This window comes from Erigeron canadensis, chromosome 2, assembly GCF_010389155.1.
Source record: "Erigeron canadensis isolate Cc75 chromosome 2, C_canadensis_v1, whole genome shotgun sequence".
Taxonomy (NCBI): Eukaryota; Viridiplantae; Streptophyta; class Magnoliopsida; order Asterales; family Asteraceae; genus Erigeron; species Erigeron canadensis.
In genome coordinates, this window is record NC_057762.1 from 11,997,556 (window position 1) to 12,024,384 (window position 26,829).

The window sequence follows — 26,829 nt, forward strand, 5'->3', positions numbered from 1 at the left end:
AACCAAATTAGACCTGAATGGAAACGTCAAACGCTATAAGGCCAAACTGGTTGCGAAGGGGCTTTACTCAAAAGGAAGGAATCGATTATCAAGAGACCTTATCTCCTGTCTCATAAAGATTCCTTAAGGATCGTCATGACATTCATATCTCATTATGATTTAGAATTACATTAGATGGATGTCAAAACTACTTTCCTGAATGGAAACTTGCAATAAGACGGGATACATGTGAACATGATATTCCAGAAAGTAAAAACCACATGATCTGCAAGTTGAAAAAGTCCATATACAGGTTGAAGCAAACACCACTAAAATGGTACCTTAAGCTTAATGAAGTCATAAAAGGACAAGACTTCTTAAAGATTCATATCTCAAGATCAGTGGGAGTAAATTTACAATCCTTGTTTTGCACGTGGATGATATACTTGTAAGTAACAACTTGGTTATGTTGCGTGAGTCGAAGCATTTACCTTTTGCAGGATGTCGACATAAAAGATCTCAGTGTTGTCTCTTATGTCATAGGTATCGAAATATACTGAGACAGGCGTAATGATGTTCTGAGTCTTTCTCAAAAGGCTTATATTGAAGACATCTTACAACGCCATAACATGCAGCACTACACACCCACTATAGATCTATTAGTAAAAGGAGACGTATGTAATTGTTTCTGAAGTTCAATCATTGAGATTAAAAGGAGCAAATGAGGATGATACCTTACTCTTAAGTAGTTAAGAGCATTATGTACGCTCAGGTCTGTACTCGTTCAAATATCGCTTACATTACCGGTATGCTTGGGAGTTAACTATTTAATCCCGAATTAGCATATTGAAAACAACTTAAACAGGTTCTACGATATCCGCAAAGGACCAAAGACTACATATTCACTTATAGAAAAGGTGACAACTTAGAAGTAATAGGATGTTCTAATTCCGATAAGAAATCTACTTCTGAATGTATATTTATGATTAGTTGGCAAACCTATCTTTTGACGGAGTCATATATAGAAACTGACTGCAACCTCTACCATGATGGCTGAACGTTCATAATTTCATATCATGAGATCTTGTTAAAGAACCTGGTCAGTGGACTCAAAAATCGTCAACTTTATTACTAGACCATTGAAGCTTTATTGTGATAACTCATCTACAGTAACTTTCTTGAACAGTAGCAGTTCAACTGGCGCTGAGATGTATCTTGATACAAAGTTTTTGTTTATACATGAACGGATTGAGGAAAATGTTCTTTGTATTGAGAACATAAGTACACATAATATGCAAGTGGATCCAATGACCGAATGTCTTCCTCCTAAAATCTTCGTAGGACACGTGTCGAAGATGAGGCTTACTAAAAGACGTATTATGATAGCATGTTGTACTTATTGGTCATTAGTATTACTTTAATAAAAAATTTCCTCCCTATTCAAGTTTTGTTTGTCTATTAGTTACACTTCGAGCTCATAATAGTGTATAGACATTATATAACAAAATTTGTCTTAGTCAATTGATCATTGCTTATTAGTTTTAAATGTAAGTCATGGTTTGACTAGTGGAGTCCTGAGTTGATATTCTTCTCTACGATTGTACTTATTGGCTATGATTTCAGTTTAAAACAAAATGAGTATTATTCCGGACTTACTAAATACTCATAGATAAATGATCGCTTGGTCAAGTGGGAGAATGTTGGAACCACGTCAATGTGACCGTCACTGATCATCTATCATTATATCTGAAATCCCTATGTCTAGTAAATATATAATGGGTGTATGTACTCTTAGAGACGTACTATATGATTTCTCATTAGATGATTGAAACTATGAGGACTAATGTTACACACATTAAACACCAAAGGAGTTGAATGTTTAAATACTCTCATTATAAACAGAGAGTCATAAACCCTAAGTTAAGGTTAATGAGACATTAATCCCTCACTAATTTCATGTGTCTTCCTCATCTAATTCGTGCATAACATCAGCTGAATTCATCCAATTATTACCTAATCATCTTGTTATGAGAACCCGAAATCAATAGCAATTATGCTTTATACTCTTACAGGTTCCACAAGACGATCTAAGATGTTTATCACTCGAATCGAATCATGTTTATCCCAACACACACGACACATCCATCCATGTAGACATAAGATTGTTTCTGATATTGTATAAACTTTGTATAATGCTTTTATTTTAATTCTTCGTTACCGCCACTAACCGGGGGTAATTTACTAGATTTTAATATATGAAATTCGGAAAGAATAAAAATAGAGACAACTTGCTTAATTTAAAGTCAATCTCATCAAACATTGGAAAGAGGAAAACTGACACCACCAAAACGAAGAGGTCGTTAGCAAAAGACAAAGAACAAACAACATATATTCCAAACAAAAGCTTGTGTAATAAAAGCTTGTGTAATCACATCTATCCTTTTATACATGTATGAGATAAAGTACCCGTGCATTGTGACGGTGGGGTGATAGGTCATAGGAGGTGAGAAGTCATAGAGTGTGATAGTCAAAAGTCTTAGCTGTACGGGCTCCGCCCTCAGATTTAAAAAAACATCGAAAGTATATCGAATGACATCTCTAATGAAAGAGCGTGGAATTTTAAATATACCCACATAATTTTTATAATTTATCGATATACGGTTTTTTGAAATAAAAAATTTTGAATAAATTAGAGGAATAATATGATGTATAGAGGAAAGAAAAAAAAATGAGCAGTTGAAATTTAAAAGAGAGTGAAAAATGAATGGTTGAAATTTAAATGTATTATAGGTTTATTAGGTAGAGATATTTAAATTAATGAATAAAGAAGGTAGATTAGATAGTTCAGAGATTTAAAAAAAAAGACATAAGTATACATGTATATATGGTTCATTTGTTCATATGATGTAATTCTGTACAATGATATCCTATTAGATAGTAGTATATTATGATAATTGACTTGAATGGATGAGTAAATCTTCCTCATATACGTACATATGATTATACAAGAATTACACTCCGTGGAGAACAACCTACATCAGATTGGCATGTGTGGATCATTGAGCAACTGGTAGCTGTAAACTACCTTCTGGTGATTTTGGCTTCACAACAAAAGGAAGTTTGATTTCTTGTGGGGTATTTTCTGGCAATACCTCTTTAAAAGGCACTTCAAAAACGAGGGACTGGTATAAACAAACTTCGTCTTCTTTACAGTAGTATACCTGCAGCCATGTATATATATTACCAAACCTACCAAGTTACACAAGACATTCCAGATAAACTAGTTTTTGCGTTTCATCCCGAAGATTTAATTGTTTTGTTTTTCTCAATAGTACTTTTATATTCGACTAATAGTAAACTGTCGACATGAAATCGAGGTTATCGTCATTCAACCACTACATGGTCAAGAAACCGATTAACTTTTGTTTAAGAAACTAACTAAAGAATTTTACTTGGTAACGGATCACATACCTTACAATTAACCCTACCCATTGTAGCTGAAGGAGAGGATCTTTTAAAATGTAGACGTGCAGTTCCATCTGGACTGAGACTGCCATCCAAGGGATCAACGATAGCTGCGTCCTCAGGCTCAATTTCAACACTAAACTTGGAGGGTGCTTCCTGCATTTTTAAAGAAGTTGAAGTTTACCTATTATGTACTTTAATGCCTATACTGCCTGCAAAATCTCTCTTTTAAGAAACTAGTTCATTATTTTAATAATTAATATTCAGAACACAAAATATCTATACAATTAATTTAATAAAATGGACAAAATATGTTTACGGTCTACCCATATCAACTAAATACAAACTCCCAACCAGTTTGTTTTGCCCAAGTTGCAACCTTTAATAACTTACAGAGTTCAGGATCACCAAAATATACAGGGAGAGATAGAGAACCTTAGAGAAATGATACCCTTCGGGTACTGATATGGCAACATTTAAATCACCCTCATAAGATGAAGCACCATCAACTACAACTGTTACTGTGTCGGCCGAAGTTCGTTTTCTAAGGCGCCTTGGGGATCTAGATTTTGGTGCAGGAGGCTGAACACCTTTTAGCTCAAGAGTTACAAGTTGTGCATCTTGTTTTTTGAGATCCAAATGTCTAATTAGACTGTTGTTTGTATCAGCTATATATAGTCTCCCTGGAAGTTATATCCAAAAATGAAATGGTGAATCCCCAGTTGTGGAAGTTGCATGTAAATATCAACTAATCAAAGCATTAAACATGAAAAATGAGCAATCACGTGTTAACAAATGTTTAATCAGATTTTATCACCACATCATTGATTGCTAATTTTTATTGCGCTTCAGCTCATATACGAAGGACCTTCAAACAAAAATACAATACTGGATAAGTTTAGAAGAATTCGAATAGTGTATCACCTGCATCAGCTTCAACAATTCCAGATGGTTCTGACAACTGCAAAATCAACATATAAATAAATGACATGGTTTTAAATATAAACAAAAATACATAATAAGAGATTAAGAGAGGGAAGAACAAACCAACATTGATGATAATAAACAAAAGATATGGTTCACCATTACCTATAGATAAAGGTATATAGAGAAAACAGAAACTGAGGCCTATGCAGTAAGTTTGGTGGTAGTTTTATGGTTCACTGTAGCAAACATAAATTAGTGTACGCTCATTTACGTTTTAGGCTGTTACACTTCAGTTTATTTGACGCCTCGTGCTATTGGCTCCATCAAAAACTAGTAACATAGCCTCTTAAAAAGTAACAGAAAATCTGTAGCAATGTATTATTGGCTTTTTGAAACATGACGATAAGAAGTGTAGTGCCCTCAATAGAAATAAAAACATAAGTAATTCCTAGGACAAAGAGGTAATAGATTATCTCATTAGCGACAAAATATGTATCACTAAGTCCCTTGTTTGTGGTTTTAAAAATTAAGAGCCCTAAAACAGAAATTAGATTCAAAGAGTATAATATCTAATTGTAACCCTAACACCGATCCTCTTCACTCTCTCTTCTATCAATTTTTTTTAAAATTTCCCCAGATCTCTCTTCCTTCCTCATGGCTGCACAAATTCATCCAGCAGTCACTCTATCCAATATACGTACCTTCATCCCTATCACCCTTAAACTCTATCCAAGTTTTTGATCACCTACAAACTCGACCCACTGCCTCCTCTTCTTCCGTCAACTGATCTTCTGCCCACCATCATGAAACCAGATACAACAGCGTTTGATGCATAGACGGCCCTTGAAAATTTGTTTCAGGATATTAAAGCTACTCAGACAATTGATCTCAACCGTTTCGCCACTACACGTCTCGACCAGTTCACCTCCATGTCCGCTTACTGTCAGGCCATGAAAGTGATTTTTGACCGGCTTATAAATGTCGGTTCAGCCATTACAGAGGAACAACTTGTTCTCCAGATACTTACCGGACTCACAGAGCAATAAGAAGCTGCTGCATCGATCATACAACAAACAAAGCCGCTACCAGGATTTTATGACACTCGCTCTCGGATGTGTACGATAGAGACTCGCAAAATCAATCAAGCAAATCAATCGGCTTAGGTTGCTGGTAGCGCGCTCAATGCCACAAGTGATAGGGACCGTGACCGTGATCGTAGAACAGTACCAGAAACTCGTAATGACTTAGCCAATCGTGGTCGTGGTCGCAGTCGTGGCCGTGGCCGGGGGAACACAAATAGAGGTCGTGGTTACTCTCAGTCATCTCAAGGTCAACAATGGAATAATGGTGAGCAGCGGAACAATGGTCAGCAGTGGAGCATTCCATACCTGTATTGGGCTGGACCACATGCTACATTCTCTAACCCTCATTGGGCTCCTTGGACCGTCCCACCTTGTCCTTACCCCACTGCCAAAAGCAAAACACCTCTGGTCCAGGATAGCTTGGCCCACGCCCAGGCCACAACTATGCAGCTAGCCAAAGTTCTTCCTCCACAGACTATCAAATGCCAACTGCATCAATTAGGCTCTTTATCACATGTCACTAAATCACCAACATCAGAACTGGAGAATGGACACAGGTGCGACTAATCATATGACCTCTAACTTAATTAATTTCTCGTCTTATTTTAATAATGGCATGTCACGTAATATAGTTGTCGGTAATGGTAACACCATACCCGTACATGGACACTGTAACCAGACTTTACCTTGTCCCATTCCTCATTTTAAACTAAAAGAATGTCCGGTATGCACCTTCTCTTATCAAAAATTTGCTTTCACTGCGTCATTTTACAACTGACAATCATGTATCTGTAGAATTTGACCCTTTTGGTTTTCTTGTAAAGGATCTCAAGACCCAGACCCCTATCCTACAATGCAATAGCTCCGGGGATCTCTACACTCTTGATCCTACACATGTCTCCAAGTTCACCTATCCCACCACCTTTGCTGCTATTACTCAAGACATATTAAGATAATATTAGTTTCTATTTTATCGGTTTCCATAGTAATAATTTCCATGTACTAGGTTAATAGATAAATCCAACCTCTTGTAATCCTCATAATCATAAATCAATACAATATCCTACAAGGTTTTGATGGTATCGGAGCCATAAAATCCAGACATAATTTCCGGCCACAAAATTCCGACCAACAACCCTAAAAATCAACAAAATTCGGCCAACTTCGATAAACCTTTTATATCTTCAAGTTAAACGACACCTCCACTACCAATACCAATATACTCGAAATCAATTTCCGAGAAAAACCCAAAAACTTCACGAACCCAGGACCTTAGACTCACCGCCACGCGCTCCCTTCTTTTCTCGCTGGAAAATTCAAAATCCCGACACCTCCACTACCAATATACTCGAAATCAATTTCCGAGAAAAACCCAAAAACTTCACGAACCCCGGAGCTTAGACGCACCGCCAAGCGCTGCCTTCTCTTATCGCTGGAAAATTCAAAATCCCGGCCAATCGACTCGTTTTTCCAACGCGTTACTGTACACTGTGACCATGGTTGTCATCCTCGACGAATTCCAGTCAAAACCCACCACCTTGATTTTACTTTTGCCGCCGTTGACCGCCGCCGAAACCCAAATTTAAAATTAAAAAAAAAACAAAAAATATAACTTACTCTTAGCAATCCACAACTCCCACAAATTTGCCTTCAAACTTATCTCCAACTAATTATGGATATTGGCAATCCATGCTTGAGGCATTCTTCACCACACATGGTTTATTTGGGTAGATAAATGGCACAATTCCATGTTCGTCTCCAACAATACAAGAAAAAGACAAAGATTCTGCATCCACTTCACAACCAAACCCTAATCATCCGGTTTGGTTATCTAATGATGCCCATGCACGCATGCTCGTATGTCTACTGTGTCTGAAGCATCATTTCAACATGTACAAGGAAGTACTTCACGTGAACTGTGGTTATCCACAACTCCCACAAATTTGCCTTCAAACTATCTCCAACTAATTATGGATATTGGCAATCCATGCTTGAGGCTTTCTTCACCACACATGGTTTATTTGGGTAGATAAATGGCACAATTCCAGTTCGTCTCCAACAATACAAGAAAAAGACAGATGCTGCATCCACTTCACAACCAAACCCTAATCATCCGGTTTGGTTATCTAATGATGCCCATGCACGCATGCTCGTATGTACAAGGAATTACTTCACGTGAACTGTGGTTATCCACAACTCCCACAAATTTGCCTTCAAACTATCTCCAACTAATTATGGATATTGGCAATCCATGCTTGAGGCTTTCTTCACCACACATGGTTTATTTGGGTAGATAAATGGCACAATTCCATGTTCGTCTCCAACAATACAAGAAAAAGACAGATGCTGCATCCACTTCACAACCAAACCCTAATCATCCGGTTTGGTTATCTAATGATGCCCATGCACGCATGCTCATTATGTCTACCGTGTCTGAAGCATCATTCCAACATGTACAAGGAAGTACTTCACGTGAACTGTGGTTATCCCTTGCTTGCGCATATGCCCCACAAACCTCGTCTCGGAAATATACCCTTAAATCTCAACTCCTCCAACTTCAAATGAAGGAAGGTGAATCAACGTCTAATTATCTTACTCGAGCACAAGAGTATGTTGATGCCCTTGTAAATATTGGCGAACTAGTGAAATACAAAGATCTTGTGATGCATGTTATTACAGGTTTTCCCAATGATTACAACAACTTGAAATCAACAATACTTGGCCGACCGACCCCCTTGGCAACTGCACGGGCTTCTCTTAGATCTTGACTACATGGTCAAGAAACCTGTGGTCAACTTAACCCCCGCTCACGAGAGTGAGAGGCAAAAAGCTTTAATAAAATATTCTAGTTGCAGCCCATGGATTAGTTCACACAGTTTAGTGTGAGATACCACGTTAAATCTCTCGTGTCCTTCCTTCTTGTTATTTTCTGGTTCTTGTTTGTGTGTGTGTAGTTTATTCCTAACACCTCACATTCACTAGACTAGACCTCACATTAGCTATGGAGTTCAGCAAGTATGCATGCATATGCACTCTCTTCGGGTAGATCATTGGAATGCGTAAAAACGCATCATTCGGTATCTTCAGGGCACCTCGTCTCTTGGCTTAACTCTTGGGCCATTCAAGGAGTTCTCATTACGTGCATACACAGATGCGCATTGGGCTGGTTGTCTAGACACGCCGTTCCACTCCAGGATACTGTGTTTATTTGGGTCCTAATTTATTATCTTGGTCGTCTAAGCAGTCGTTTCTAGATCTAGTGCAAAAGCTGAATATTGGGGTGTTGCTAATGTTGTTGCTGATCTTTGATGGATCCGTAACCTTCTCTTAGAGTTACATCACCCTTTAGCAAGCTTGGTTTATTGTGATAAGATCACTGTAGTGTATCTTTCAAGTAATCCGGTTCAGCATCAACGCACCAAGCACATTGAGCTAGACATTCATTTTGTTCGTGAATTGGTGCAACGTGGTAAAATTCGTTTTAATGTACCAGCTAGTTTTCAGATTGCTGACAACTTCACCAAAGGACTTCCTCAGGTTCTATTCGAAGATTTTAGATTGGTATTCGGCCTCTTCTCGCTTCGACTAAGGGGTTGTAATAGAATAAAATATTTATATTTATATTTAGATATTATACTCTTTTAGATAATGATGTATATTGGATTGATATACATCTCTTCCTGATAATAAGGAGAGACTTATAATATTTATAGGGATTGAGAGATCAATGAAATTTCAAGGATTACATTCTATCAAGAATGAAGTACTTTACCATTGCAAGAAACCCTAAATTTAAAAGAGTCAGTTACAAATCTTGAGGTGTAAAGACACCTACCAGAATTATCCACTATACTGATTGTGACAGAGATTTGATCATGAAAAATGGGGTGTGTGGGTGGGGGATTTGGCCATAGTTATTTGGAATCTTGTGGGTGAATCCAATAATTTTAATCGACAAAAAGAAATATACAGCATCATGAGACTGAAGTGCTAACACTTTTAGATAGAAACATTTTCAAGAATTAAGCTGCTTGACACGATGATTATGAACAACTAAATCGAAAGCCATATCAATTAATCACTACTATGTACCGAAATCCAAATTTAAGCTTAAATATGCATTTCTGTCGACTATATTCAGAGGGTTTACGCAGCATTTCGATTAGTTAGATATTCTATTTTACTAAGTACTTGTATACCGACCTGAGATGATGAAGCTGCTCCATCCTTAAAGCCAGCTTTCCCAGTGCCTGCTAACGTAGTTACCTTTTTGGTTGCGGGATCTAGCTTTTTTATCTGCAATTCAGAATGTTGATAAACTCAAATAGCAAGATAGTTCCTACAATTCAAGAAGTAGAGATATCTCAATATTCTAAGACTCAATTTAGTTCATCCATGTCTAGAACCCTGACCCTAAGCTTTATTACTGAAAAAGTAAATACTAAATTAAAACGACTCCAGGTGTGGTCCACTCTATATAATGGGATATCAAGTCATTCTTTCAAATTGTCTTTATATGCCAACAATGAAGTCCCCACTCAAGCAGTCAAGCTTAGCAAAAGACCCAACAAAGGGGTCTCGACTGTCCAAAAAACCTATCAGAGTTTTCATGATTATTAGTCCAGAATTATGTAATTTAATACGAATGAAACTACAATTCTGTCTAACTGTTTTCTTTTGATATTCAGTGAACCACTATACGATTAGGTTCGCTGTTCAACTTAAAAGTTTGAAAGTAGTTTTTTTTTTCATTCCAAAAGTAAATGATACACCAAACTCCCAAGAGGTCAATCCGATCAAAGAATGGAGCTGATAATTAGCATCCATGCAAACAATTTACCATTACAGTGCTTTTCATGGTCTTCAGTTTGTTTTTTCCTTTTTGGATGATGGCATCTAAGTTGTAAGTACCTTGTGATTATAAGAATCTGCCACATATATCTGACCATCTTTTCCACATAAGACGCCCAACGGGTGTTGAAGAAGTACTTCTGAACCAATTCCGTCGTGATCTCCAAACTAAAATAGTAACAAGATTCAACAGAGCCTGAGTAGAAGAAATGTATTACAGAGCAAAGCTAGCAAGATTGACCAATTCATAAGGGTTATTACCTATCAGTAATGGGTTAGCTTAAACAAAAACAGGTCGAAAGTCATCAAGTGTTTTTTTTACAAAGGTAAGATATCAACAAATGCCAAATAATAATCCACACATTTGTCTCTTGTGGGATCCCACAACCTTTCGGTTGGTCGGAGAACTCACTCACCGCTAGGCTAGAAGCCCTTTGGTAAGTCATCAAGTATATTTTTATAATGAACAAACCTCATACAACATATTTTTCAAATGACAGGATAATTCAAAACGATCACTAAAAAAAGGAAGAAAAAAACATACAATCATATGCCTCTTTCAGTATTTCAGACAAGTGTTTCAGGTAAAACCGACATACCTTGAACAAGTTGTCTGAAAACACAGGATCACCACCAGCTAGTAGTCTTGATCCTCCTGTTTGAAGATTGAGTGCCCGGATGGAGCTACTCTCACTATCAGCAATATATGCCTCTTTCAAATCTACAAAAAGAAACAGTCAAGTATTAAATTACGTTGATATTTTGTTCAAAACCTTCACTGCAATCAACTGCTATATATGTTTAAGAGATTATAAAGTCCTCATTTCTTTTTCATTTGATCTAACCACCAGCCATCTAATCATTCTAAAACTTACGATTTCCCGAAGAAAGGATAATTAAGCTAACAGAGGCAGAGAATTACGCCTCATAGTACAACAAAATATTCATGCGGCTCATAGAGTCTGCACTACTTAAAAACACACTCAAGTGACTCATAAAGCTCAAAATAGTGCACTAATAAAATTTGAATCTTAAATATGTACCCGGTGATAAAGAAAGTCCAGATGGCTGTGCATATGATGTTGTTGAGGAGCTGTTTCAATTGAAAAAAGGCCAATAAGAATGTAAAAATAAGAGCTTCTATAATTAAGTTAACACATAAAAGATGTTTTAAAGCAGATAACACAAACCATATTCAGAAAAGATGCAAAGTCTTACTATTAGTTCAATAAATTGTCTGAACATCAATCAAATGTTTATTGATGACAAAAGAAAGAAAACTTTTGTGTATTACCTTGAACCATTTAAGTTTCTTTCATAACCATCACCACTGAAAGCTCTTGTAACTCCATCTAATGTACTATGCACCCAGATTTGATGCTGGCCAGCCATTGCAATATACACATTCTGATTTCCAGGTTCAAAGCACACATCCCATGGGGAATTCAGAAGCTGTAAATCATAGTAATAAAAAGTTTATGATAATGCTTATGTAGTAGTTGATGTAAACATAAATCATATATACTAGTAGCCAATATATTCTTGCAATATAGAATCCAAATAATAATGATTGTCCAGATCCCCTTCATTATTAGCAATAATACTCATAAAACAGTAGTTACAATGATAATAATAATATAATAAAGTAATTTTATAATAAACCTATTTCCATATAATCTTGGGTATTGATAATTCTAGCCATATGGAAATATGTTTCATATTTGAGAATGATCAATTCCTCAATGTAATAGATTTGATCTTTTTGATGGATCAAAATGCCGGAACATGAAATGCATACGCTACTAGATGCACCAAAAGCCTGAAATATAACCGATTAAAGGAAATACTATATACTGAGATATCCTATGTATCTTACAACACAAACACATTAACATATATGGGAGCTATAATACTAACTTTTTCTGTCCTTTTATGTATACCATACGAAATTACGTATTTGTTTCATGGATGCTTCTAATATATTCTTTAATCTTGCCTGACTAGTCCCTTTTCCTCCCCCTTTGTAATCTGAACCTTTGGTGCCATTTCCAGCCAAAGTCTGCACACTCTCATTAACAAAATCAATCACCCTGCAAAAGCAAATAGAGATTTTGTATACAAGTTAGTAAGCAACAATATCCTTCAATGGGAATTTCCATTTGACATAAAGATGCCTCAAATAAAGCAAAACCTAAGGGCAGGCATTCTTCCATATTTATGTCAAATGGAAATTCCCATTAAAGGATCCAGATTGAATCTAGAGTCGAAGAAAGAAAACAAATCACCAAAAAACTGCAAATTTCATAAATTATGCTACCTCAAAGCATGGTTCTCTGTATCTGCAACATAGAGTAGGTTTTTCGTGGCATTGTAAGCCAGACCCTGCATAAACATGGAAACAGTTACTATTTTCTGTTTACTTTTCCCCTATTCCGTCAGCAAAACCACTACAAATTATGAAATCTAAAAGACATTCAAGCCTACCAAATATAGAATATATAAAAACTGACACATGAGTGAGTGTGACCTGTGGTCGATTGAACATTGCATTGTCAAAGTTGCCATCACGTAGACCTTCTTCTCCTGTACTCCCAACTTGAACTAGAAAATTCCCATCTAGATCTGTTACCACCTGAAACTCAGTCCAACTTACGGTTAGTTTATAAAACTTATCCATATTCCCAGCAAACAACACTAGTATACGACTGAATAACGTGGAAATGATGGATGATATCGTGAACAATGTTGAGAGAGAACGTTTTAATTACAAACACTTGTTCAATAAACATTTCAATGCACATGGTATTGCGGGTTGTTTATATGAAATTATTTTACCTAAATTATCTATTTATTTCTATGAATGTTATAGCTATTTAGAACCTATTATCTTGATTATCAGGATTTGTTACAGAAAGTTCATAACATTAATGTGACCACCATATATGTATGTACATATGTATGCACGCATGTGTATAGAGAGAAAGCAGTAACCTACTATTCGGTTATGATTACTGTCTGAAATGAAAAGCCGTCTGTTGAAGACATCAACTGCCAGTTTACCAGGAAACTTCAACGGTGACTTTAACAAACGGGGATCATTATCCTTTTCCAAACTCAAAGGAATTGGCGAGCTATCCAATAACTTTCTTCTACCATAGAATATGAGAGCTGCCTCCACCAAATCATCAAGATCCTTTTGGGGTTCATTAAATAAAATGCAAAAAATATATTACCACTTCAATAACATATCCCATTTGTTCATGCTAACAAATCTATTCTATGATTTGTACAAGAAAGGAAATTAAACAATTTATAGCCAGGAAGGATCCATTTATAGAATCATTAATGGCAGACTTTTTCTGGAAATATAAATGGGCCAAAAAGATTGAAGTGGCCTATAAGAGTAAAATAGATACCCAAAACTTACAAATTGGATAGAATTTGGGTTCATTTTCATTAAACTGACCAAAGAACTACAAATGGGGTATCTCAATCGAGACTCACACAAGTAGCAATCCAAGTCTTACTGTGTGTGTACGCTTTCATTTGTGTTGCTTGCTGATTTGTTATATATTTCTACACATTACAAGTATAATGCACTGTCTCTAACAAAGATACTGCAACATAAAAATATATACCTTCCGTCGGCCTTCACCAGCCAGTTGTGCAAGGAGCTTACCAGTTGGCCCGATAATAGCAAACGTTGGCCATGAATTAATGCCTAACTCTCTCCACATATACATATCTCCATCATTGACAACCTGGTACAAATATACCAAAAGGTTCAAATGGTCATTATAAAACATGCCAAATGAAAAAGATGATATTTCTTCAATGGACCAAAAAAAAGAGAAAAAAAAAAAGGAAAAAGGAATAAGAGAAAAAGAAAGAGCAAATATGAAAGCTAAGAGCATTGCTTCGGATATCAGCACAAAACAAGCATGCAATAGCATTTTCTCAAATTTAAGGATGGCTTACATTACCAAAAACCGTATCTATGTGTCAGTGACATTATCCAGTTCAAAATAATAGCTTACTGGATGAGTTATTCCATAGCGCAATACAGCATTCCGAATCGCTTCCAAGTCTTTCTCGTTATCAAACTTGGCAGAGTGCACTCCAACGACAGTGAACTTAGACACACAAAAATGATAGATATGTCATTATAAAGTTTTAGAAATAGAAAGTATACCATAACTCAAAATAAATTTGACTAGTTAAATCTACAAGCATAAGTATGTTTAGCATCCTTGAACTTTGTCTACCATTATACATGAAAGCTAAATTAACGTCCCCTTATTAGAAGATATGATAAATTAAAATACTTGAAAAGGAAATTTGCTGAAACTTACAGGCATGTCTTTGTACTTTTTCTCCAAAAACTCCAAATCTGGGAGCACATGCATGCAATTTATACAGCAATAGGTCCAAAAATCGAGTAGAACCACCTTTCCTTTTAAATCCTATTGGAAGAAAGAATTAAAAACAAGCATTTTACACTATGCACTTCCAATATTGAGGCTCTATAGAAATTAATGCCGTTGGCTTTGAAGGTAAAAATATGTACCTCCAAAACTGAAATCAAGATCAAAGTATGTAAAACTTTTAAAACACGTTTTTTATTCTATGGTGTAATGTACAAGAATTTTACCTGTAAGTTGACAGTTTCTCAACTTTTCAAAATTTGAAAATCAAATTTTTAGCAAAGAGATGCTTCTAAGGGTAACAGTGACCAAATCTACCTACCACCGGCTGTAAACGGTGGTAGTGATGGTGGAAGAGATGACTTAAGATATTTATCCAATGAAACTTTTTGATTATTGTTAAAAATATTAATTGATTTGAATCTTGCATATAAACGATCTTGCCATATAAACATTACTAGAAGAAGAATACCCTCGCAATGCGACGTATTTATAATCTTGGTATTCTTAATTTGATATTTTGAGACAATACCCAAATGCTTTATACATTACTAGAAGAAGAATACACACGCAATGCAACGGATTTAAATCTTGAAGACATTTTTATATTGGTGTTGGTTAATCTTACTATAATCAAATAATTTGAAATAAATTTTGATGAATAGTAAAAATAAAATTAATAACTTTTTTGGTGTATTAGTTACTTACCTTACATAGAAGTTCTTGAAATTTTTAAGGTCATATGCATTATAAAATAGTTCGGTTATAGAAGTATACATAGTATATAAAGAGAATTAGCAAAAAAAAAACTCAAAGGCAAGATAAAACTGAGTCAAATTAGAAGTACACTCAATTAGCAGGAGCAATTTCAAAAACAATAGAAAACATGAACGACATATTCCTTACCCTACGAAGCTGAAGAGGAGCTGTGTTCAGCCAATCAAGTTTAGATGGAAACTCCGGAACTTGTGTTGTGCTTCCCCTTAAAACACATAAACGGACAGCGTTCAATCAAAGTATAATGGAGAAGATATTATAATATATCAATGAGACATATTGTAGGAAGCAAAGGGGATGCCGCATTTACTTGCTTTCTACATCTGATATATAATTAATAAATTGCTGGATTCGTGAAGAACGAGTTCCATCTGCATAACAGTGGAAGCTAATTGAGAAATGAAGAAAAAAATGTGTTTCCATATTAAGATTTACAGTAGCAAACTAGCAAACATAACCATGCAGAAAACTAATGATGAAACATAGTGTGGATTGTTTCCTCCAAATGGATGCAGATATCATCAAGATGATCAAGCTTCCACCACATACTCATACCTTCACTCTGTCCAAAGGGTGGATTGTTTCCTCCAAATAACAAGTTCCATATAGCCTTTGGTGATGCATATTGCATAGCCTGCAATAATAGCAAGTTTCAGAATAGTTCTGGCATTATGTACCTTCCTTTTTTATTTCTTAAAATGCCAGCTATTACCCTTCTAAGTAGAGGTGGCTAAATTGATGGGTCAGGTTGGTTCAGTACCAAGTCAAAGAATATGATTTTGAGGTCTGTTCAAAAGGGGACATCCGATCCCCAAGCACCCATTTTTGTCTTTTTTGCTTTGAAAAATAACTAATGTATAAAATATGATTATGATTATGCAATGTAATTGATTATAATAAGTGTTCAAGTAAAGTCATTTAGTAGGTCTTATGCTTTTTAATACTCTTAGATGACTTTCCCCTTTTGACCCATTAAAGATAGAACATAAGTCAACATACTTGTATGTAATTGATTGAAATAGCCACCTCCAGTTTTAACTTGGGTTCCCTCTTAGATCTCTGAATTTAATGCATAGGTTCTACCTTTATGTTTGAAATGGTAAAATAGAGACAAGATAGTGCAATTCCCAAGCTTCCATATCTCAAAATTTGTCGCCGAGAACCCTGAAACCTGTTTATGAATTAGTCCTGCAACCTTTTCTATAAAAAAACGAAGATTTATTGAATAGCCTTTAGCACATTTCACACGACAAACATAACCAAGATAACTGCCATAAACATTATACAATACACCGTATCATAATAACTAGTTTAATATATGTAGTACAAAAAGAAGAGGTGAAGATAAGAGTCCAGAATGAACAAATTGTGTTGAAGTATTATCATAGATTGATAGATAAACCTATTGGAGTTGTACGATTTTGGAACTCTCTTACCCGCCAGGAGAGAAGACCATATCATTGGTAGAATATGTATCTTGGAATGACCCACCATCGCTGTTCTTCTTGGCCTCTGATGGGATTTCTGCAGTATTGTTTATGGATTGAGAAACCTGCATCTTTGTATCTGCAATGTTCATCATGAACTACATAAGACCAAATAAATTATCACATTAATAAACATATCTTAGTAATAACAGCTAGAAGCAAATCATCAAATCACAGAGCAAATATAAAATGGAAGATCAAGTAATCTTCGTGTTATTCAGCACAAAAGAGAAAGAAAACCAAATTTAAAGAACATCCATTACAAAGCATAAACAACTGTTTCAGGAGTAGGATGTAAATTAAAAAAGCAGAGTACTGAATTGGATGAAAAAAGGAAGTTACAATATCAATTTCAGAACTACATACTAATGTAACTAGAGCCACCACCAAGAATATCATTAAGTGAAATATTTCCTATTTCTTTTCTGATTAGTGATGGCTCAGCTTCCTTCAAAGTATCTTCAGACAAAGTTGTTGTCACAGCTATGCATCTGCAATCAGAAGAAGCATGCACGGTTATAAATTATAATGCTACCTTAACTAGAGGTGGCAAACTGAGCAGGTTGGATACAGGTACACACTAACACCTTTAGGAGTCAGATTGATCCACCAACATTTCATTTCTATTCTCTTAGTTCGATATATAACTAATAATGTATTGATATGATTGCAAAAACTACACAAAAGACAAGCTTTATTTAATTCATGAGGTTGTAAGCATTTCAATTCATTTCGGCTAGTTTTGACCCATTTGAGCCGTTCAATATTCAGCTAAGTTTTTATATTTAACCTATTTAAGCATGTTGGAGATAGAATCCAAGTCAAACGTACACATTTTAGGTAATTGGATTTAAAGTGCCACTTCCAACAATATCCCAGTGTTTAAAGAGACAAAGATAAAAAGTTGGTAATAAGTAAATCTTGTGTGGCCATTTGAAACAAGAGAATCGCTTGCAAGAGCGAACCAATAAAAGCAACAACACTATGAACATTAAGTGCTGACAAATTTAGTTATAACAATAACTGAGTAGAATTTTGACAAATTTAGTTATAACAATAACTGAGTAGAATTTCAAGGACATCTACCTCATTTGTGCAGCTTTGGCTGCTTGCACACCAGCTAATGCATCTTCAATTACAATACACTGGGAAAATAAATGAAAAATGTTTGAAAAGAATTGAACATAGAACTACTCAAGCTATAAATTACATATACCAAAGATAGCAAAAAAAAAACAGTAGATGCATAAAATCCATTTTTACCCTTAATAATCAAACACACACAAAAAAGTAAAAAATAGACAAAAAGACAAAAAAGGCAGTCGATTTTACGACAGCTGTATTCAAATACTTTTAGTGGTATGTGCTCATTTTGTAACCTGAAAAGGTAATAAATGTCTATTTCTTAAAAGTTTCTTAGGGGTGGACATTTAAATTGGTATGGGAGTATATTAAAATTTCCCGAATACAAGATTAAAAGTAAAATATTCCCCGAATAGAGAGACTCATTACAGGGAATAGAATACAATGGGAAATAATACCATGAACCACAAAAGGTCAAATTACTCACAACGGAACTTTACCTCACTTGGGGGGGTATTCAAAAATTTTGAGGCAGCGATGAATATGTCAGGAGCAGGTTTCAGGTTTTCAAAAGCATCAGCCGAGACAATGGCATCAAACCTGACATTGAGAAAATAAGATCAATGCTAAAAGCTTTCTTGGCTATTATAAACTTACCACATTATGTAACTATTTAAACCCTTAGTCCTAAGTTTGCAATAACAAAAAGACCAAGAAAACAGAACAATAAAGTACAAGACTTGGGATAAACATATAATAATGGACTGCTAACCCCTGTCAAAGGGAATAAGATATATAGAGTATCTGTTGTATCTATATATTATGCTTTACTTTTTTTGAACAGCAGTTGTATCTATATAATATGCTTGATCCCGTAACATGTATATTATCCTCTATTCTTCTCTAAGCAAGTACTTGATCTTGGTTGCATTAGGTGGTTTAGAAGGTATCGCCTCTTTTACTTTTTAATCTCATTTAACTCTCCTATGTAATCTAGCTACAGAGATTTAAAGTTAAAGTTTATCTTTTTAGCCACCAATTACATAACGAAAGAAACATTTTCACAATATTAACAACCTTGAGTACAATGTCCAACAAAAGCGTGAATGCATGAACAGAGAGACTATAGAATTATTAAAGCCCATCAATTTAGACTGAGATATCTTTGACAACTGAATTGCTACATCTTATAGCTACATGAGGTCCTAGAAAAGGTATCCACCAGATTTTAGCATATTGGTAATTGTTTGACTATATAAATATAAATGGGAGTTATGATTGTATATATAACCATCTAGCACACGAATGACAATTCACTTCAATGTTACACATGGAGAATAATAATTACCAAAAACTATGACTGAAATCGTACATAAGTTGAATATGAAGCTCCCTTTATCTTAATAGTCGAGTGTTTATCGTTACAAATGTCGATTTTTAAAGACCTTTGGCTTCTTTTGGCCTTAGGGCTGGAATTTTGTTGAAGTGTTTAGGGGGGCTTGTTAGGTTTTCTTGTTCACCAAGTTTTAAACCTTAATCTGTCATCTATATATTATGGTCACTGTAATTTTAATTCTCGGAGTTGTACTGAGCTGATAAAATCCCTAGTTGCAGCCGTGGATTAGTTCACACACACTGTGTAAGATACCATGCTAATTCTCTGTATCTTTTATTTTTCTTGTTTATTGTTTCCGCTGTGCAACCTGTTCCTAACAACAAATTTGATAACTTAACTACTAAAGAATACAAGTCATTATTAAGTAACAGTTACATCAAAGCAGATAAATCTACTGAAGGAGACTTACATAGACAATGGTAAGCCAGCAGCAGCCAAGTTAGCATCAACTTTGATTCTGTCAGCACTTGATGCAACCGCTACTTTGAGGCCACTGTTTTTACACTGTTAAAATCATATCAGGAAATATTCACTGAGGAAAACATGTAAGAAAATCATATTTGTATCTGATGATATCAAAAAATACCTCGGTAATTAGTTCAAGTGCACCAGGAAAACCTATTCCAGAATTTGGTTTTGCATACTACACAATATCAAACTTTTGACATCAGAAAACAACATCCAAAATCCTCTTTCGCACAATAGGATAAACTTACTGAAATTTGAGGGCGGCTGAAGTAAAGTTTTCAACGCATATCTAAGCATTGAAAGAATATTGTAGTTCAGTCACCTTATCTATATAGATCTCAAAAAAACGCTTCTTAGCTGCCTCAGCATTAAAATCAACAACACCCTTTGCAATAGCAACTCCACCAAGGAAATTTGCTTCACCTGGTCCAATATTAAGAATACTCAAATAGGAACCAGGAGGTTTGGCAACATAAAGTAAAAGTTAGGGATTAAAAATTGCCACTGAAACTGCACTTGAGATACAGAAGTGATCACTTTACACCCCCTATCTCTTCCCACAAAACTTGTGTACATCGATTTTTCTGAGTTAAAGATTTTTAATCACATTTTAGTAGCAATTACGACTTCTGCTATGTTGCAATACTTATACAATTTACTGCCATTTAGTGTCATGCTGGTTCTTAAATGTATATAATCCATAAGCAGCAAGTTTTATTGTTTACACACACACATATATATAATATATTGAAAAAAATAAAAATGAAAACCCTTACCGGTGCCCATAAAGGGAACAAAGTCATCAACAGTAACATGAACACCCATTTCCTTAAACACATCAACAGCAGCCAACCTTGATGTTTCTTCACTGTTACACAACACTCCATCCATATCAAATAAAACCGCACCCACTTTCCCCCATTCGGTTTCCGTCACATTCGCAACAGCCCTCGCTCTCACCCTCAATCTTGAACTGGTGGGCCCAGTAGTTGTTGGTAACATTGCAATCACTTTCTTTGACCGCCATTGGAGATTGAAAGTGCGGGGGTTATGGAAAGACCGAGAAGTCGATAATAAGTTTGTGAAGTGTGAGGACGATGATGATTTCAGTGGATTTGGTAAGAGTTGTAAGGACATTTTTGTGTTTTGTGTGGCGGGTTGTGAGTGCGAGTTTCAGTTTGGATCAAGTGTTGTTCATGTTTTTATGGTTTAAAAAAATTTTATCATAATTTGAAATTCATGATCGATTATTTGCAATATGGCACAACTAGTCCTTAAGGGCATGTTCGGTGAAAAAAACTGAACTAAGAGAAATGGAAATGATATAATTTCCATTGTTTGGTACCATAAAGAAATGGAGGAGAAATTACAACAAAGAGAATTCGATTTTTTGGGGAAGTTAAATTACACTACCTTGATTTCTTTCTTTTTGTGAAGAAATCAATTTCTCCACCTCTTTAGTTATAAAAATTAAAATACGAAGAAATGTAATCTCAGTTTCTTTCTTCTATTTTGAGCAGGGATATAATGAAAACATATAGATCTTCCAAATCAAAAAGAAAAACTCGAACAACCATTTGGACCTAACTCCATTTCTTTCTGGTGGTGTCATGGACTGCAATAATGACAGCAGCGCCGTCACCGGAGGTGGTGGTCTAATGGAATCATTGTCGTCAACGTCTTCTTCGCCGTTTTCATCTTCTTCGCCAGAAAGATGGTTTTGGAATCGTCATTAGCTTCAAGATCTCGGTGACGGCGCCGACGATGGTTCTAATGGATTGTGATTGATACACCATCATCGTAGATGAATTAAAAAGAAAGAAAAATAACTCACTCAAAAAATAGGGAGATTGTCGGAAGCTGACGAGGGGTTTTATGTAAAGGAGAGTAACGAGATGGAAGAATTCTCAAATCTGTGTCTCGTGAATACTAGTTTCATTTATTGGGATACTACAGTGGAAAAACTTTTTGTTAGATTTATTATTTATGTTTATTTAGATAACAAATTTGTTACCATACACATTTTAGTTAAATCGTTTAATAATTAGAAAATTTTCTTTTTTGATTATACAAAATTGAATTATTGTGATAATATTTTATTTTGATTTCTCTCATTGTCTTACCAAATACAATAAATGATTTATATTGATTCTTTATGTCAATTTCTCTATTCTTACCAAACGAAGGAAATTACATAATTTCTCGATCAATTTCATTTCTTTCTATTTCATTTCTCTGCTTCATTTTATTTTTCTACCAAGCGTGCCCTTAGGGTATCTTTGGTAAGGGGGACTGGGAGAAAGGATTGAAATTATTTCAATTTCACTTGTTTGGTAGCTTGGAGAAATTAGAAGGCGGAGAAATGCATTTTTAGAGAAATGGAATCTTTGTATTTTGAGAAAATGTAACAAATGGTCCCTGTGGTTTGTCATTATAGCGTTTTACCCCCTTTACTTTTTTTTCATTGTTACTGGTCCCTGTCTATTTTGTTTTCGTTGCTAGAAGCCCGTGGCACTAACTTCCGTCCAAAATGGTCGTTAAATCCCTCACGTGCATATCATATGAGGGCATTTTGGTCCATTTTGTAATTCTAGGGACTATTTGTGATAAAAAAAAACGCCCTTCTCCTTTCTCTTCCTCCTCTTCTTTTTTCTAGCTACCACCCCCACCACCACCAAAATCCGGCCAAACATTATCATAATGCTTCTTTTTTTTTTAGATCTAATCCTCCTCCTCCTCATCTCCAGATTTTTAAATCATATCAACTAATAATAATAATAATAATAATAATAATAATAATAATAATAATAATTATGAAAACTAATTTCTTAAAACTCAAATATCATATATAAAATCTCAAATCTGATATACATAATTCGAATGTATTCATCTTCTTTTTCTTCTCAAAATCTAATATAACATACCCTATTTAATATAATAGTTATCAAATTCATATATTTCATAAGCATCTTATCACTCAATTTTATTTTACTATTGTTCATCTTTATATGTTTATGTATATGAACGAGCCAACTGCAATCCATGCACAAGGTGTCAAAACCCATTAATCAAAATCCCATTTGTTTTCTTTGTGAAAATCCCCCATACCCCTTTTCTTATATAGCAATCAAAAACCCAGTAGAGACTTTTCATTAGATCTGAAATATATTTTACATATATGTATGCCTATATAGATTATATATATGTATTTATATAGATCCCGTGACTGGTGGTCGGAGTTACCTTCACTATTGATCAGATGAGACCTTCAAAGGTTGATAGGCTGATGAATACGATGAGTTCGGCTGCAAACAAAATTATGAAAAATAGTTTCCAATAGACACTTTCTTTTTTTAAATCTCTATATAAATTTGTTCTTCTACACAGTTCCCATGGATATCAAAAATGAGGTTTTGATTAATGGGTTTTTACAAAATTAATGTTCTGATTGGAGTAGGTTTCATTCATATAATATATATAGATAGATAGATATATAGATGTGAGTAAATTTATTTATATGGAATACTGTAACCCTTAAATAAAATAGTGTGTGTTATATTAGATTTTAAGAAATAAAGAAGATGAAGTTATTGAATTTTTGTATATTAGATATGGATTTTTGTATATTAGATATGGATATGAAGATCTGGAACTAGATATTTAAGCTTGTTAGAGATGATGGTAAAGAAGTCGAGTTTAGATCTTAAAAAGGATAGGGTAAAGAGAGGATGGGTGTTTTGGAGATAAAAGGACCAAAATGCCCTCACGTGATATGCACGTGAGGGATTTAACGGCCATTTTGGACGGAAGTTAGTGCCAAGGGCTTCTGGCAACGAAAACGAAATAGTTAGGGACCAATAGCAACGAAAAAAAAGCACAGGGGGTAAAACGCTAAAGTGACAAACCACAGGGACCATTTGTGACATTTTCTCTTGTATTTTTATCTCTTTCATATTTTTGGGTGGAAATTGGTTTCCTTATAAAAAAATTTCTCCGTGTTTTATTCAGAGATATAGGATAAGCTATTAGAAAAACGGTATTAATAAAAAGAGTTAATTACAGAAATCGTCCCTGTCGTGGTACCCAGCTTGCAGGTTTCATCCCTAACTTTCAAAAATTACAGTTTTAATCCAAAAAACTTTGCTCCGTCAACAGTTTTAGTCCTGACCATAAACGTCCGTTTAAAACCAAGTCACGTGATTCACACGTGATGGGTAATCTCGTAAATTGGCTTAATAATACCAGAGTTAATTACAGAAATCGTCCCTGTTGTAGACAGTCACTTGCAACTTTCATCCCTAACTTTTAAAAAATTACAGTTTTGGTCCAAAATTTTTTTCTCAATCTATATGAAAAGAAACATTTACACACAAAAAAAATAAAATCCTAATTAACCAACTTCTTCTATTTCTATCAGATATAAATTCACAAACAATCTTAACTCACACCCTACTCTCTTTTTGAAAACTAGAGATTCAGACTCTCTTGGATTTAAGTGTTTATGGGTTTTAAGTAATTGATTTTTTTTTACTTAGTTTTATTTTTGTTTTGAGAACTTATAAAAACAGAAGAAGAGCTAAGAATAATAAAGATGGTGAGATTTTTATAAGATTTTTTTGTTTATGAGTTAATTGTATATAATGAATAGATCTAATATATATATTTATATATTATGTTTATATACAGATCATGTATTGATATGAAAGTAATGAGATTTGGAGTTTCATTAAATTTTGGATTAAATTTGTGTTTGATTTTGGATCTGGGATTGTATCTGTGATATATGTTATGCATTAGAAATCCAAATGATTTTGTGTTTAATTTTATTTTGGATTTTGGACCAAAACTGTAATTTTTTGAAAGTTAGGGATGAAAGTTGCAAGTGACCGCCCACAACAGGGACGATTTATGTAATTAACTCTGGGTATTATTAAGCCAATTTACGAGATTACCCATCACGTGTGAATCACATGACTTGGTTTTAAACGGACGTTTATGGCCAGGACTAAAACTGTTGACAGAGCAAAGTTTTTTGGACTAAAACTGTAATTTTTGAAAGTTAGGGATGAAACCTGCAAGTTGGGTACCACGACAGGGACGATTTCTGTAATTAACTCTAATAAAAAATACATGTGCATATCACATATCTAACACAAAATTGAAACCCTATCTTCTCTGGCGATCCATCTTCTTCTTGCCCTCTAGCTGTTACACTTAAATTTGACCCACTACTGGATTCCTTCTCCTCATCGTTTTCTTTCTCGTGTTGATTTTGATCTACTGTGGGTTCCATGGATTTCAATTTGAAAACGGGGAAAACGAATACAAGGCTTATATGCGTTTTACTTGGATTAAAATTAGTATTACACTTGTATTTATTTTTAGATTATTTGTTTTATCACACATTAATTATGTATGATATTTGAGATACCATAAAGAATACCATAAAGAAGTTCCTTTATTATTAAGCTTTTTACTTTGTTTGAGACTTTCTTACATATTTATTAGTAGCTAACTTATCTATATTAAAACTAGTGGAGCCAGCCATTATATTTTATAAAAGTGTTGGTGGTTGATAACTCAGATTAATTGGTGGCAAAATCTTGATCTACCACTATTTATATAAACCATTGATGATTTTAGTATTACATAATATTTGTACACAACTGATCGTAAGTTAGAATTTGTGGTTCTTCTTGATTTGTACCACATGTAACAACAAAAGGATTTAGATTTATTATTGAACTAATAAGTGTTTTATTAGTTAAAATGGACAAAGCCTCATGTAACAGCAAGACACTCATGATTTGTGCATACTTGCTTTATTGTTGGCGCTTTAATTACAAGGATTAAACATAGATGTCATTTTATGTAGGCATGACACTACTACTATCAAGGGTCCAGTAAGAAACAAAAGAACGTGGACGCCAAATGAAGATGAAAAGTTAACTAATGCATTGATGGAGTTGCATGCAACTGGTAAGTATGCTGCTGACAATGGATTCAAACCCGGATACTTTCAAGCGGTTCAAAATTTGCTAGATAAAAGTCTTCCGGATTCTGGGTTGAAGGTTGAATCTCACATAAAGTCTAGAATAAAGACATTGAAGACTCACTTTAGCATTATGCATGACATGATAATTGGTCCAAGCACAAGTGGATTAGGCTGGGATTTCGAAAAATGTGTTGTTATTGCCCCGATGACGTCTAGGATGAGTATGAAAAGGTATTTTCTTGTTTGTATCTTTTTGCTTGTATACAATTATATTATATGAAAAAACTTATTCTTGTTAAAAAAATTGTAGAGTCATAAAGGTGCGTCGCTCTTTAGATTTCCTTATTATCCTAAACGTTGCACCATCTTTGGTAGAGACAGACCTACATGTTTGCGGGCTACTGATCTTAGTGACGAAGAGATTATAGTTGAAACACAAGAAACTATGCCGATAGAAATTGAAGACGTAGATGACATAGGCGTGGATTCTGTAGGATGAGGCAAGGGTCATTCAAGTAAGAAACATAAAAGAGACGGTAGCACCAATGAACTGATAGGTACAAGCAATACTATGACTGCTATTGGAAATGACTTGAATAACATCTTAAGTAAACTGGTTGCTGATAGAAGGCCAGATGTTGATCTAATGACAAGGGTTCAAAATGAAACCGATAATTTACCCGGAATCACGTTTGATGAAGCTTTTGAAGCAACACAGATTATTGGAAAGTGTCCCTTAGATGCTCAAATGTTCTTTGGGTATGATTAAGAAGAGAAAGTTTGGATGGTACGAAAGATTACGAGGAAATCCATAAGCTAGACTTGTAAAGTGATCATGCCAAACTATAATCTTTCGAATTGTACGAATGTTAGATGTTGGATGGCTTTTGATGGT

General features: G+C 34.8%; 2 protein-coding genes across 2 annotated transcripts; one reads left to right on the forward strand and one right to left on the reverse strand.

Annotated features, from left to right (window-relative positions):
• Positions 1-2,830: 2,830 nt before the first annotated feature.
• LOC122586493 (protein SUPPRESSOR OF QUENCHING 1, chloroplastic) lies at positions 2,831-21,137 on the reverse strand. Its single transcript, XM_043758476.1, has 28 exons — positions 20,716-21,137; positions 20,262-20,362; positions 20,058-20,114; positions 19,881-19,975; positions 18,576-18,675; positions 18,079-18,137; positions 17,359-17,483; positions 16,942-17,071; positions 16,589-16,676; positions 16,061-16,139; positions 15,816-15,876; positions 15,635-15,710; positions 14,657-14,767; positions 14,342-14,437; positions 13,943-14,065; positions 13,300-13,497; positions 12,832-12,936; positions 12,622-12,686; positions 12,301-12,394; positions 11,599-11,756; positions 11,348-11,397; positions 10,904-11,025; positions 10,365-10,472; positions 9,657-9,749; positions 4,369-4,405; positions 3,880-4,127; positions 3,451-3,600; positions 2,831-3,200 (listed from the first exon to the last, which is right to left on the reverse strand). Exons 1-28 carry the CDS (start codon positions 21,074-21,076, stop codon positions 3,036-3,038), a joined length of 3,255 nt encoding a protein of 1,084 aa, XP_043614411.1. The 5' UTR covers positions 21,077-21,137; the 3' UTR covers positions 2,831-3,035.
• A 412-nt stretch (positions 21,138-21,549) lies between these two features.
• LOC122587717 lies at positions 21,550-26,433 on the forward strand. Its single transcript, XM_043759881.1, is given in 4 exon segments — positions 21,550-21,656; positions 25,815-26,134; positions 26,137-26,165; positions 26,245-26,433. Coding segments are annotated over 4 exon segments (645 nt in total).
• The last annotated feature ends 396 nt before the right edge of the window (positions 26,434-26,829 follow it).